This window comes from Enhydra lutris, unplaced genomic scaffold (assembly GCF_002288905.1).
Source record: "Enhydra lutris kenyoni isolate GAN:26980312 unplaced genomic scaffold, ASM228890v2 scaffoldscaffold11, whole genome shotgun sequence".
Lineage (NCBI taxonomy): Eukaryota > Metazoa > Chordata > Mammalia > Carnivora > Mustelidae > Enhydra > Enhydra lutris.
Genome location: NW_019154095.1, coordinates 15,006,192 through 15,019,917, shown reverse-complemented (window position 1 = coordinate 15,019,917; position 13,726 = coordinate 15,006,192). Strand labels below are relative to the sequence as shown.

General features: G+C 44.6%; 1 protein-coding gene across 3 annotated transcripts in view; it reads left to right on the top strand.

Moving 5' to 3' along the window:
• The window catches only part of LOC111144413 (interferon regulatory factor 2), an 81,735-nt gene that overhangs the window by 36,391 nt on the left and 31,618 nt on the right, over nucleotides 1–13,726 (top strand). For all 3 annotated transcript variants that reach the window (XM_022498690.1, XM_022498691.1, XM_022498692.1), the window contains exon 2: nucleotides 6,107–6,199. In XM_022498690.1, coding sequence (XP_022354398.1) covers nucleotides 6,113–6,199 — 87 coding nt within the window. In that variant the 5' untranslated portion in view covers nucleotides 6,107–6,112. The remainder of the gene's footprint in view (nucleotides 1–6,106; nucleotides 6,200–13,726) is intronic.

Here is a 13,726-nt window from a genome sequence, read left to right as displayed (position 1 = left end):
ATATGTTCTTTGAAGGTGATGCCTGCCTGTTTTTTCCCTCTGGCTGTCTTTAAAATTTTTTGCTACGGTTTTGTTTTCCAGCATGCGTACTGTAGTGTGGTGTTACTTGTATTTGTCTGTTTGGGGTTCGTAGTAAATTATTAAATCTGTGGTTGGAAGATAACATTTTCACCCTTTGGTCTCTAAGTGCTTCATTCTGTTTATTTCCTTCTGACCTGTCTTCTTCTTCTTGTTTTTTTTCTTATCATGGTGTCTAATCTATTAGTAAAACCATCCGGTGAGTTCTTAATTTTAATTATTTGCCTTTTAGTCCTAGAATTTCTTTTTTCGTTTCTAGTTCTTGGCCAACGTTGTCCATTTTGTCTTGTTATGTAGGCGTACTTATTTTAAAGGCTATTGAACACGTTAGACATACCTGTCTCAAAAACTGTGTCTGAAAACTTTTGGTATCTGTGTATCCCTTAAATCTGTTTAAGACCTGTGTCTGAATCCCTGTGGGTCTCTTTTTATTGTCCATATTTCATTGATTTTTTATTTTGTTGTCTTTTATCCTTGTATTCTCAACTATATTGATTGTATGGATGAAAAACTCCAGAGATAATATAAATCCTAGGATAATGTTGTCTTCCTCAAGATATGATTACATTTACTTCTGGGAGTTCCGGATCATTTTAATTGGATCAGGGATTGAAGTGATTCAAAGCTAGGCTTCTGCCTTTGCGGTTAGTCTATTTCCAGTTAGTTTTATCCCAAATGAAGCGTGTGTGTGTGTGTGTGTGTGTGTGTGTGTGTGTGTGTTTGGTTTCCCGCACTCCCTTTCCTACTTAGGTCCTGATCTTCAATTCTTTTCCCCCTTGTTCCCCCGAATGAATGAACATGCCAGAAGCTTTGCTCAGTTTCTACATGCCCTGTAGCCTCCTATTGAGGAATCAGCAGATGCCCCAAGGCTGGGAGAAGAACGTGCCAAATGTCAGGCTTACCTTCCTAGGTTTCTTTCTTTTCCCAGATCCTCCTCTCCTAATTCTTTAGTGCCTTTTAGTTCTCTGATTCTTCTAAACAGATTTTGAAAAACATGTTTTGTGTAGGTTTTCTTGTTATTCGCCTTGAGAGTTAGGTCTGAATTACCTATTGTGTCATTATCAAAAGCACACTGCCTCCCCCAGCCAAGGATTTTATTATCTTAAATCCAGCAGGGATGTTTAGAAGTCTCTGGAACAGAACATTAACATGATTTAAGTGGTATTTTAGGAAATTTAATATGTCAGTGGTATGCAAAACAGACAGGAGTTGGGAAAGGCTCAGTTAAAGTAGAAGAGTTAAAAGACCAACATAACTGAGTGCTTTCTAGAGTAAGAAAAAAGCAGGTGTTAGGGTTTCTGAAGCTTGGGCGTTTCAGGGAGATCAGAATGAGAGTCTTGGCTCTCCTACTGACTAGCAGCTTGCCTTTCAGCACTTCCTTTACCTATCCCGTCATCTATAATATGGAACACTAAAGTCCCTACCTTCTAGGGTTGTAAAAATTACACAAGAAACTCAGAAAAACTCTGGTTTTAATGGGTTGTCATATAGTATGTGCTCAGTAAATAGTAGCCATTGCTGTTACTATTCCAAGATCCAAAATTCAGTTAACTAGGTTAAAATTCATGACTGCCATTACTGGCTCTGAGCATGACCCTACCATTGTCAACTTCACGGGGCGCTGTTCACTTCCTAAGAGTCTCGGGGAGTAGCTTGCATGCGTTCATGCAGCAACACCGGTGCCAGTAATATTCTAAATACCCACTGTGTACTGAACTGATGTAGAGGCTGATGCCATGGTTTTAAAAGATGATCCCAGTCCCACATCTCAAAGGAGTGATGATAGGTGATTTTAGAAAGTGCCTTTGTCGGGCTCGAGGGTAGATGCTTCATATTTTAGTCTTGAAGAGCCATAATTTCAGCATTTCACTTAAAAAAAAAAAGATTTACTTATTTATTTGAGAGAGAGAGAGTGAGCACATGCGATCAGGAGGGAGACAGGAAGAGAGGGAGAGGGAATCCTTAAGCAGACTCCCTGCTGAGTGAGGAGCTGGATGTGGGGCTTGATCCCAAGACCCCAAGATCATGACCTGAGCTGAAATCAAGAGTCAGACCCTTAACTGACTGAGCCACCCTGGCGCCCCAAGCATTTCACTCTTTTTTTTTTTTTTTCTTAAAGATTTTAGTTATTTATTTGACAGACAGAGATCACAAGTAGGCAGAGAGACAGGCAGAGAGAGAGGGGAAAGCAGGCTCCCTGCCAAGAAGAGAGCCCAATGTGGGGCTCGATCCCAGGACCCTGAGATCACGACCTGAGCTGAAGGCAGAGGCCTAACCAACTGAGCCACCCAGGTGCACCCCAAGCATTTCACTCTTAAAAACAACCCAGTGTTTAAGCATAGAAGCTTACACAAAAGGTAAATCAGATTATGAGCCTTCATGTCACAAAAGAATTCGTAGAGTCGTAGATCACTTGAGAAATTATCTTTTTGAAACCTCTCATTTTCCTACATCATTGAAGTGCAGACCAGAGGGTGGGTGACTAGCCCAAGGAAACATGCCAGTAATGACAAGGTCAGGACTGGGACACGAGTGTCTTTGATTTCTGGTGGAATATGATTCTCTTGCCAAAAATAGCATGTCTTTGTCTTTTTTTTTTTTTAAAGATTTTGTTTATTTATTTGATAGAAAGAGATCACAAGTAGGCAGAGAGGCAGGCAGAGAGAGAGAGAGAGAAGGAAGCAGGCTCCCTGCTAAGCAGAGAGCCCGACATGGGGCTCGATCCCAGGACCCTGGGATCACGACCTGAGCTGAAGGCAGAGGCTTTAACCCACTGAGCCACCCAGGCGCCCGTCTTTGTCTTTTTTAACCTGTTCCACACCTTTCCCAGCTCTGTTCAAGTTTCCTGTGGCCCATGCAACCGGGTGCCCATGGGAAACTTGCCTTCCAGAAGGAAGACCCATCTGTCACCGTGAATTTCATTGACAGAAGCTAGAAAATGCATGCCAAGGAAGCCTCTTTTCTCAGTATCTAGCCTCTGACTCTCTGTGACTGTCCTCCTAGCCTTTTAATCTTTGGAAATTTCATTTATTTTTTGTATCAAACTAAGTGATGAGTTTCTGGCGCTAGGCTCAGTGTAGAATTCCATCTTCGCTTTCTTCTGCAGAAGTCAGGATGTGCATTCAACTTGTGATAATCATGGGAGACCTATGTCAGATGGAACCTGTTTCCTTCTGTGTCATATGGCGAGACCACTGGTCATTCTTTACCTGTTTAGTGTGTGGGACATAGGACCAGGCTGTAAGATCAAGTATAATTGGAAGAAGTAGCTTCATGTAAAAGGATTAGTTTTTTTTTCGGTGTGTAATATTGGGGGAAGTTCTAGGTGTTTAATTAAAACAAGATGAAACGTAGAACCTGAAATAAGAGAAGCCCTTTGTAACAGAGCTTAACCTATTCCGATAAGGCGATACTTGCTATCTTTGCTTTTCCTAAAAATCTGCTTATGATTAATGACAGTCCTGACTCAAGATTTAGAACATTTTTTATGTGTATGATTTCCACGGTATTTTGGCTAGGTAAGTGAGAGCACGAGGTTTGGCTGAGCTGTGTCCTTGTTAGAAAGGCACAGCATGTAAATAAGGGATGGACCGACAGGTGATACAGAACGTGATACTTTCAGCGTAATGGAGGGGGTCTGCCTGCCAGAATGACCAGACTCTTCAGGAAGAGCACAGATGAGCAGGTGGCTCGTAATTAAAAATAGAAGTCGATCTAGAGCCTTGCTCCTCAGAGTCTGGTCCAAGGACTTTGGAGCTTATTAGAAGTAGAGAATCACAGGGCTCACCTAGACCTGCCAAGTCAATATTTGTGTGCCCGTTAAATATGGTGTATTGCTGTGGTGTACTGGACTGGATTTTGGCATCCACTCTTCCCTTTACTGTCCACAAAATGGATTGTATCATTCATTTTCATCAATCCTCAGTTTCCCCTCCAGTCTTGGGATGATGAACACAATCCCGAGGCATGGCTTTCCAGGCCCTGTCTCTGGCACCCTCCCTGTTGCCAACTGCTTTCTAGTATTGTTCTGTACGCAGGACTCTTCGTGTGGTATGGTCATCTCTTCCTTCCTGTCCCCTATTAGACTAGGAGTTTTTAGATACTAGAGGATATCTTGCCTTTTCCTGTTCCTGGAATATTGTTTTCAACAAATGATCTTGAAAAGGTGGATTGAATGCACGAGGGACTAGAATGACTTGCAAACCACTCAGAGGAGCGGTGCCGGGGGCGGAGGCCCTGGGGTCCCTGAGCTTCCTGTTACTTATCTCAAAGAATGGTGGCCTTAAGCCTCCACATATGTGGACAAGGCCAACCGGCAATGGCAGCCCAGCTTGGCTGACCTTCAGAACTGGCCTGGATCTTGTTTGAATATCTCCTGGGTGGAAGACAGCGTTTGGGCTTTATAGGAATAAAAAGATCTACAAGGGGTAGAGTTCCTGCTCTCAAAGAACTTAACAGTTTGGTTAGGAAGAGAGGTGTACACAGTGGAAGAGTTTATAATTCAGGCAAGAGTCGGAACAGAATAAAGACAGCATGGCATGTCTGCTCTCAAGCAATGTTTGATTTTCAAATGAGCCATGTAAGATCAGTGACCGTTGGGGAAGTCCAAGAGGAGAATTTCTTCAGGCTGGAGTGGTCTGGGAAGGCCTATGGAGAAGGACGGCAGAAATTGGGTCTTGGAGGATGGGGGAGGAGAGGCAGAGCCTGGGAAGGAGGAGCAGAGAGCGTCGTGTGAGCAAGGATTCTGAGGAGGCACCTGCAACAGATCTGAACTGGGAGAGATGTGCAGGTTCTAGAGTCGAGTTCTAGAATGTCATCAGGCTCTCGAGGCCAAGGCTGTGGTCATACATGGTTCACATAGTGATGCTCGCACGCTGGCATGAGCTGGGGGAGGCACAGACGGGAGAGAAGTTTCCTGCAAGCTAGAAGAGAGAGTGACCGAGACTTTGATCTTTGCAACCCAAGTTCATCCCAATAGAATTTTCGGAGCTCATTTTTGAAGGAAGAAATGAGTAAAAGAAGGAAGACACAGCTAAGGGTTGAAAAGAAGATGATGTCCCACTGCCCATGAAGTTTTGTAGAGGGGAGGCTTGAATGGACCTCATCTTTGCTTTTGAATCCCACATCCCATTTAAATTACATGCAAATAGGATGAAGATGAGTGCTAGACAGCCCTTCGTCAGTGACAACTCTGGATGTATTTGAGTGGCCAAGGGAAAGACTATCTAGAAATGTATCTGCAAGGAGGGAAGAGAGGCAGTGGGCGGGCTGGTACAAGAACCGTGTTTAGACCAGGCAGCCATTTCCAGAGGGAAGGTTAGTTAAAGGAAAGGGAGGAGGATCTCGGGTCAGAGGGAGGTGGCCATGAAGGGAGACCCTTGAGGGAGGGAGCAAGAGAGGACATGAACCTGAGCCCTGAGCTGAAGCCAGGCCAAAGATGCCGCTGGGCTCTGAAAGTAGATAGCATACCAAGTGAATGGATGCTTTTCGACATTCAAGTATGAACATTTGTGGTTCAGAACATTTGTGTCACCTCGATGCCTGAGAGCCATGAGTTGGTTCTGAGCACTGTTTCCCACGACTATTTTGCTGGGTCCACCCTGGGCTCTTGGAAAGGTAACACCCAAAAGTTACTTGTAAACTTCTGGTCCCCCCAATACCCGCCTGATACACCGAAGGGGCCTGCTGTCAACACGACCGGGTTGGGATAGGACTGTCTCTCTTTAGGCCAGGTCACTAGGGTGTCTAGGCTTTCTGCCAGTTCAGACCACCTACACCCATGGGGCGTTCTCAGCTGAGAGCAGGCTTAGCCCGAACCATTGCCCCACTGAGACGGCTCCTTGGGACTGAGTGTGCCCCAGCGGGCAGGGACCCCTCACGCCCGGCCTGGCCCTCCGATCCCCGGTGCACGTCAGCTGTGCGCTTTTGGGGAAGGGGACGTGGAAGAGGGTCAGGCAGGGGTGTAGAACTTGTCACACCTGACGGTCACTAGCAGAATTACCTAATGCCGTGTTTCTCTTCTGCAAAGGGTACCATGCCAGTGGAAAGGATGCGAATGCGCCCGTGGCTGGAGGAACAGATCAATTCGAATACGATACCTGGGCTGAAGTGGCTTAACAAGGTACGTGTGCTGGTGCCCGTGTGTGTGTGTGTGTGTGTGTGTGTGTGTGTGTGTGTGTGTGAGAATGAGAGAGAGAGATACTTACTAAAAGATGTGCCTGGAAACGGCCAAAAAGTAAAATTGTGTTCTTTGTGTTCAAAATCTTATGCTTGTTAATTACAAGACCAACCAACCTAAAATGATCTGTGTTATTCTTTAATGATTCTGACCCCCTTCCTTCTCTAAATGCCTCTCTTGCTTTTCCTGGCTTCTAGGATTGGAGAACATGGAAACTCTGGGGTTCTGTGTTGGGAAGGAAACTTCTTGGCTCTCTTCTCAGTATTGTCTGTGTAAAGAGAACTTTCTGGTTTTTCATCTTAAAAAAAAAAAAAAAGTCTCCTCTTTTTATTGTGAAACACGTGATGTGGTCCTAAGAAAGCAGACTGTCATTTATAACCCTCCATGTATACACCCACACCACACACACGTACATAGATCCTCCCTTACTTTACCAACCTCAGACTCTCAATCTAATTGATCCTACCTGTTAGAGGAGTGAAACAGGGAGACAGTGGTTGTTAAAATAAAGAACACCTGAAAATATATAGTTATCACCTAGAAAAGCCACTAACATATCACGCCTTCTTTAAGAGGGCCCAAAGGAGAAGTTTCTCTCCCGCTACCAGGAATATTGCAGTTCTGAGTAAATTTCTTTTTCCTCTTCTGCCTCCTCCTCATTTTCATCTCAAGGACCCGATGAATAATTCAGCTGGTCAGGCTTTCTCTTCGTATGGCGTGCTTGAGAGCCTCGAGCCTGATTGTGGCCCACTTCTAACAACTGTGGAGGGTCCTGTAACATTGTGCTTACTCCTCTCTCTCCTGGCTTTGTCTTATCTTTTTAGATATCTCTCGAGCCTTATCTCTTTTTCCCTCACCCACTTATTTTTTTTTTCACTTATTTTAACTGTAATGGTATTGTATTTGAGTGCATCGGTTTCAGTGGGTCCTTTTCTGAAACAAGGTGGGGGTAACAAGTGAATGGAAATAAGTAAACCATATGGTCGCTCCATGGGAACTGGTCCCTTATCTTAAGGTCTCTCGGCAAATAGTTTCTTTTTCTAGGCAAGCTATATCCATGGCGCTTCTGATTTGTATCCTGGAGGGGTTTAGTAATTAGCCTGCTCCAAAGACACAAACAAGAAGTCAGGTCGGGTCTTGGCCTACTTGGTTAGCAGGCCACAGGTGGTGGTACAAGGAAGGGGAGGGGAGACTGTCGTCAAGGAGAATTAAAGAAACATAGGGTACTCGATAATGATAATAATCATAAAAATTAATGCTTATGAAGTGCCAGGTGCTCCTCTTAAGTGAGACACGTGCGTTGACTCACATAATCCCCACAATGGGGGAGATGCTGTGATGTTTTCCATTTTATAGACAAGGAAGCCAAGACACAGAGACATTAAGTAGGATTATATATATATTTTTAAAGATTTTATTTATTTATTTGACAGAGAGAGAGATCACAAGTAGGCAGAGAGGCAGGCAGAGAGAGAGAGAGAGGGGGGAAGCAGGCTCCAGAGAGTCCGATGCGGGGCTCGATCCCAGGACCCTGACATCATGACCTGAGCTGAAGGCAGAGGCTTTTAACCCACTGAGCCACCCAGGCGCCCCAAGTAGGATTATGTTTAAAGAACAAAATGGCATCGCCTATATTGATTTAGAGTGTGGCATTGAAACAGAAGTTCCTGGTTTCTGAAGAGAAGTAATTTTTTTTTTCTTTCTAAAAAATACATCCACCAATTTTGGCTGCCTTGATGCAGGGGCAAACTTACTGTGTTATCGCGTCCCCTGCACGAGAAGGCACTTGATACGGTGTAGTTAACTGTCCTTCTAGTAGGTTGAATTGTGCCTCCCACCCCCTCTCTCCACAAACAATATATCCACACCCTAGGCCCCGGAAACTGTGGATGTGAGCTGACTTGGAAAAAGGCTCTTTGGAAAAGATGAAGGATCTCAGGATTACCCCATAGTATCTAGCTGGGCCAGTCCAGTGACGAGTGTCCACGTAAGACAGAAGAGCAGAAGGCCCTGTGAAGACAGATGTTGAGATTACGGAGATGCAGCCATGAGCCAAGGAATGTCTGGGACCACCGGAAGCCGGAAGCGTCCAGCAAAGATTGTCTTTGCAGCCTGTGAGGGGAATGTGGCCCTGCTGACATCTTGCTTCTAAATTTCTGGCCTCCACACCTGTGGTAGGATGGATTCCTGTGGTGTAAGCTGCCCGCTTTGTGGCAGTTGTTAGGAGAGCTCTGGGAAACGAATGCACCCTCTTACGGTTGCTTCCTCACTGGGACTCTCCATTAAGACACCTTTTCATCCGTCTACTCTGTCCCTGTTTTCCTGATAGACGACTGGAAAGGGCGTGGGAACACTTGGGCCCTCATAGGTGGCCCTCCGGGCCCCTGGCTTGTGAGGTCTCTTCTAGCGGTGGGGGAAAGGAGACCCCTGACCTACCTGGTCTGGCCTCAACGTGAGCGGACCTTGGCTTCAGCAGATGACGCATCTCATGAGGCCGGGGGGCTGGGGCGCCGGGGGACCGGTCAGGCAGGCCGTGCACGGGCCTGGGCGGAATGTGCCTGTGGCTGTGTCTGCACGTGCAGGCAGGGCTGTCCCAGTCACTGTGGATGTTCTCTCTCCATACCGACACCTCCTCAGGCCATCTTTTTATAGGTTTCTATTAACTTTGGCTTTGGCATTCTTCTGCCCATGTAAAGATTTCACTGGAAACCTTACTGTTATTTCCTTCTTCTTCTTTTTCTTTTTAAGATTTTATTTATTTATATGGGAGAGAGTGGCCGGGGGGGTAGAGGGAGAAGGAGAAGCAGACTCCCCGCTGAGCAGGGAGCCCCATGTGGGGCTCCATCCCAGGACCCCGGGATCATGACCTGAGCTGAAAGCAGACACTTAGCTGACTGAGCCACCCAGGTGCCCCCTATTATTTCCTTCTTATTCAGAAGCATTCTGCCTAAGAATCCCCGATTGTGTGTTGAGTGGTTTGAGGTCTTTGTAAAATCTCTTCTCCCACTGAAGACTGGTTATAACACAGAAATCACTGTTGGTCTTTGTTACTCACTTAACGCCTCAGCTGCCTTGTACAGAATGTGCTGGTGTTGGGGGTGAACTACTCCGTGCTGGATGGCCCCGGCGGGCGGGCCAGGCCTGTCTTGAATGTTGCTGCTCGCTGGCTCGGTGCTAGGCCACCTGAGGAAGTTCTGGGTGAGCACTGTTCCATGAGTAAATGGGAGAACGATGTGTACTTGAAGAGGAGCAACATTGGTGACCATGTCTTTGTTCTGTGAAGATAATTGGACTTAAGAACATTGGGTTGGCAGTTGGCATGTTTCTGTCAAGTGGAGAGTCCATTATATTTGGGACATTCTTAGTAAGAGACAAATAGGTGTTAATAAATGCCTTAAATTGGTCTCCCATCTGCATGCTGAGGAGGACGGTGATGGCACATGTCCTCTGAGGGAGCAGTGAGGAAGTTTGGCGAAGATGCATTAGCACAAGCTCATGCAGAAGGCCTTGGCTTGGGCCCGTTACTTCTTATTATGAGTATTTATAAACATACATGGCAGGTTTGAACTGTCTAATGACTAGAAAGAATAGTGTAGCGAATTCTCATGTGGTTTCAAAATTCACATCCAGATTTAAAGATTATTGACATTTAGAATATTCATGTGGGCGGGGGCATTTGAAAGCAGCTCTGTGACAGCATATGTCTGTCTATAAGACTTAAGGCCATTTTCTATATATTCACAATACCATTATCAATCGACTAACCATAGATGACTCCTCATTAATCATAACTTTTAATATCATCACCGCACATCCATATTATGCTGAGTATGTGTTTGTGTTCCCCAGAATGTGTTTTTTACAATTGATCTGTTCAGTCAGAATCCAGAGAAGGCTGTTCAGACTTGGAGTGTTTCCTGATTGTCCTTGATTATGAACAGTAGCCCCTCCTTTTTTTTCCCCCCTTCTTGCCTTTGACTTGTCGAAGAGACCAGGTCCTTGCTGGGTTGGTGCAAATGCTTGCTTGTGATTTCTCTGGGCCTTTTCTTGAGGAATGAAGGAGGCAGCCACAACCAGGTTCATTGTTTCTCTTGGAGCTCTGATCGATTTCCACCCTGGTTATTGACGTGCTCATTGCATGTGGGAGATCAGCCTGGAACCCGGCAGCCGAGGCCACTCCCCAGGCCTGTGGTGTCACCAGGTAGTTTCAGACCTTATCCTTCTGTTCACTTTGAAAGCAGGCTCGTGCTTGTCTAAATGTTAGGTCATCTCAGAACAAGGTGAGGAGCCCCAGCAAAAACAGCAGAGTAAATTGGAACATCTTCTAAATACTGGGGGAGAGAAGAGCAGAGGAAATGAAGAGAGCTAGTTGCCACTTAGGGCCAAGGTGTGTTCTGCATTCCTCAAGATAATCGTAAATGTTCTTGTCAACTCAAGCATTGCTTCTCTCTCCTTCCCTCAGGTAGGCACAATTCTCTCTCTATAAACATAGGTTGAGTCTAGAACATGCTGTCCCTCCAAACACGGTGTGAACAGCCTCTGTGAATGGGGCACCCAGGGCTTCTGGTAGCACAGACTGATGGCCCGGGGTCCACACAGACACAGAGCAACGCCGTCACCATCCTATAGTACACACTGATCGAAGACCAGAATGTTTGCTGCTCAGAATCTCTTCCAGTTTTACCTACTTTGTCTTTCAGCACCATCTTAAAAAAAAAAAAAAAAAAAGAGAGAGAGAGAGAGATGTGATATGTTTAGTAGCAGTTTATTTTTTGCAATATGAAAAACTAGTTAAAAGTTACACTTATTAAGGAGGGCACATATTGCATGGAGCACTGGGTGTGGTGCATAAACAATGAATCTTGGAACACTGAAAAGAAATAAAATAAAATTTAAAAAAAAGATAAGGACGAAAAATAAATTCTATTATAACCCCCCCCCCCAAAAAAAGTTACACATGGTTTCTGTTTAATTCACCACTTATCTATTTTTGAATGTGCAATTTGGTGGATTTTTCTGCTCACAATGTTGTCTACGGTCATCATCACTATAATCCCAGTACTGTCATCACCCTGAAAGGAAACACTTGGCCATTAAGCAGTCACTTTCCATTGCAAAGCATTTCACATCCTTTCCTTGTGCAAAGGCGTTCACTAATCTGCTTTCTGCCCCTTTGGATTTAAGTGGAACCGTTCACGATGTGGCCTTTTGTAGAAAGCTTCTTTCACTGAACGTGACGTTCAAGGTTCATTCGTGTTGTGGCCCCTGTTAATACTGCATTCCTTTTTGTGACTGAATAATACTCCATTTTATGCATGTACAACATTTCCTTTATCCATTCATCCGTTGGTAGACATTTGGCTAGTGTGAGTCGTGCTGTTTTGAACATTCATGTATAAATACTTGTTTCAATCCCTGTTTATAAGTCTTTGAGTGAAATTACTGGGTCATGTGGGCATTCTGTGTGTAACTTTTTGAAGAATAGCCAAATTGGTTTCCACAGTGTCTATGCTGGGCGACATTCCCACCACCAATGTAGGGAGGCTCCAGTTTCTCCACATCCTTACCGCCAACTTATTATTTAATTATTTAAATAATTTAATCTAGCCACCCTGGGGGTAGGAAATGGTATCTCATTGTTGTTTTGATTGGCACTCGCCTGATGCTTCGCAATGTTGGGTGTCTTCATGTGCTTATTGGCCATTTAGTTATCGTCTTTCGAGAAAGGTCCTCTCAGACCTTTTGCCCAGGAAAGATAATCCGTGGATGCATGGTGGATAATTGCTAGGTTTAGCCGCTCTGTTTGTGGGTTCGTGATTTGGGCACAGTTTCTGTGAGACTTGATTTGGTTGGTGCATGTGTGAGATCATTGCGTGTGTGCATGTAATAGCACACGTGCAAATGCTTAAAAAGACCTACTTACCAGCATCAACTTTGTGTTTCATGAGCTAGACTTTAGATTGTGTCCCCTCTGAACTCCCCTGACTTACAGAAATGTGCAACAGCAGGTTCTATAAAGGGTCTGCCTGTTTAAGTGTAAACCTTTAGATCTGGTCGCTCTTTCGGGAGAAGTTTCTTTCACCGAAATAAATTTATTTTTTTCATTTTCACGTGAACATCAAAAACTGCCTTAAATGATTTTGCGCTCTGATTTTCATCTGCGTTAAAAAATAAAATTTCCCTCAGCCGTTGACTGATCACTGCTCTTTGGAAATGGCTAACCTGAAACCACGCTATCTCGGTGGGTGAGGCAGACCGAATGAGGAGGGGTTTATGAAAAGTCTCTTGCTTTCAGTTCTTTATTAACTGAGTTTTAAATACAGTAGAATGTTCCCTTTAAACTGTTTTTGGGGAACTCTCAAATATTCTGAAATATTTTTAGTTCAGGCTTCTGTAGAGGCATCAAGTCCCTTTGGGGTCAGTTGGGATGGTTTCTATCTTTCGTTGTGTGAGAGACCAAAGTGGTGGAAAATCCCTACTGACATTTTCTTTCCTTCCCCAGATCCCCATACCTAGAAACTACCTGAACTACCTTTAGGGCTTAAAAATGGACAGTTTTCCTGGGCTTGGTTTCCACAGAAGTCAAGACAACGGATGTATCATAAGATGGGAAACCTCAGTCTGACCACTGGGAGACAATGTGTGGTGTGATACAGTGATTGAATATGGATGGGATCATGTAGCCTGGTTTTGAATTCAGATGCTTGCTACCATCATTTCCTTGGCCATAGAATCTAGTTCTGTTCCTCAGTTTCCTCACCTGTAGGGCAGAGATAATGACGTCCATGGAACTCTGTAGATTCTTGCAAAAAACGAAACCGAGACCACGTGAACACATGGGCGGTCACATGTAAAGTGCTGTGGGAAATCACTAACTGCTGAGACTGGTGGGAGAGAGCTGGTTGAAGAAGTTGCACTTGAGTGTGACTTTGTTTCCAAAGCACTGGTTTCTAATCCTGTGTTTAAAGGCCAGGGCTCATGTAAGCTATTTTGAGTTACCTCTTGAGCAGTAAAAAAGATGGAAAATGGTCTGTTGTAGAAATTGAACCAAGGGACTTTTCTCTAAAAAAGTAATATCTCCAAACATTTAATACATCTTTATTTGCATTTCTTGCTGTTTCATGCAGGGCAGTAGACCCAGTCTTTTTCTGTTGGCTGTACAGCAGATTGAGGTGTTTGATCTCTGTGGCAGTGACCTCGGATAACCCCGATTTCCCTTTAGGAGCACAAATGGGTGTAATTTTGGAAAGTTGCCCAAGTTTTAATTTACCTAAGGCAACTGGAGTTCCTCTCAAGCAAATGATGGAAACCAACGATAACAATAAGCATTAGAGGTTTCAGTCAGTGGCCAGTTCCCTGTGGTCCTTTAAGAAAAAATGGCACAGATAGCAGAACACATTGGCATATCCCAAAATCAACACCTCTGACCTTGGAATGCATTCCTATTCTGCCAGACTCCACAGGACTCTG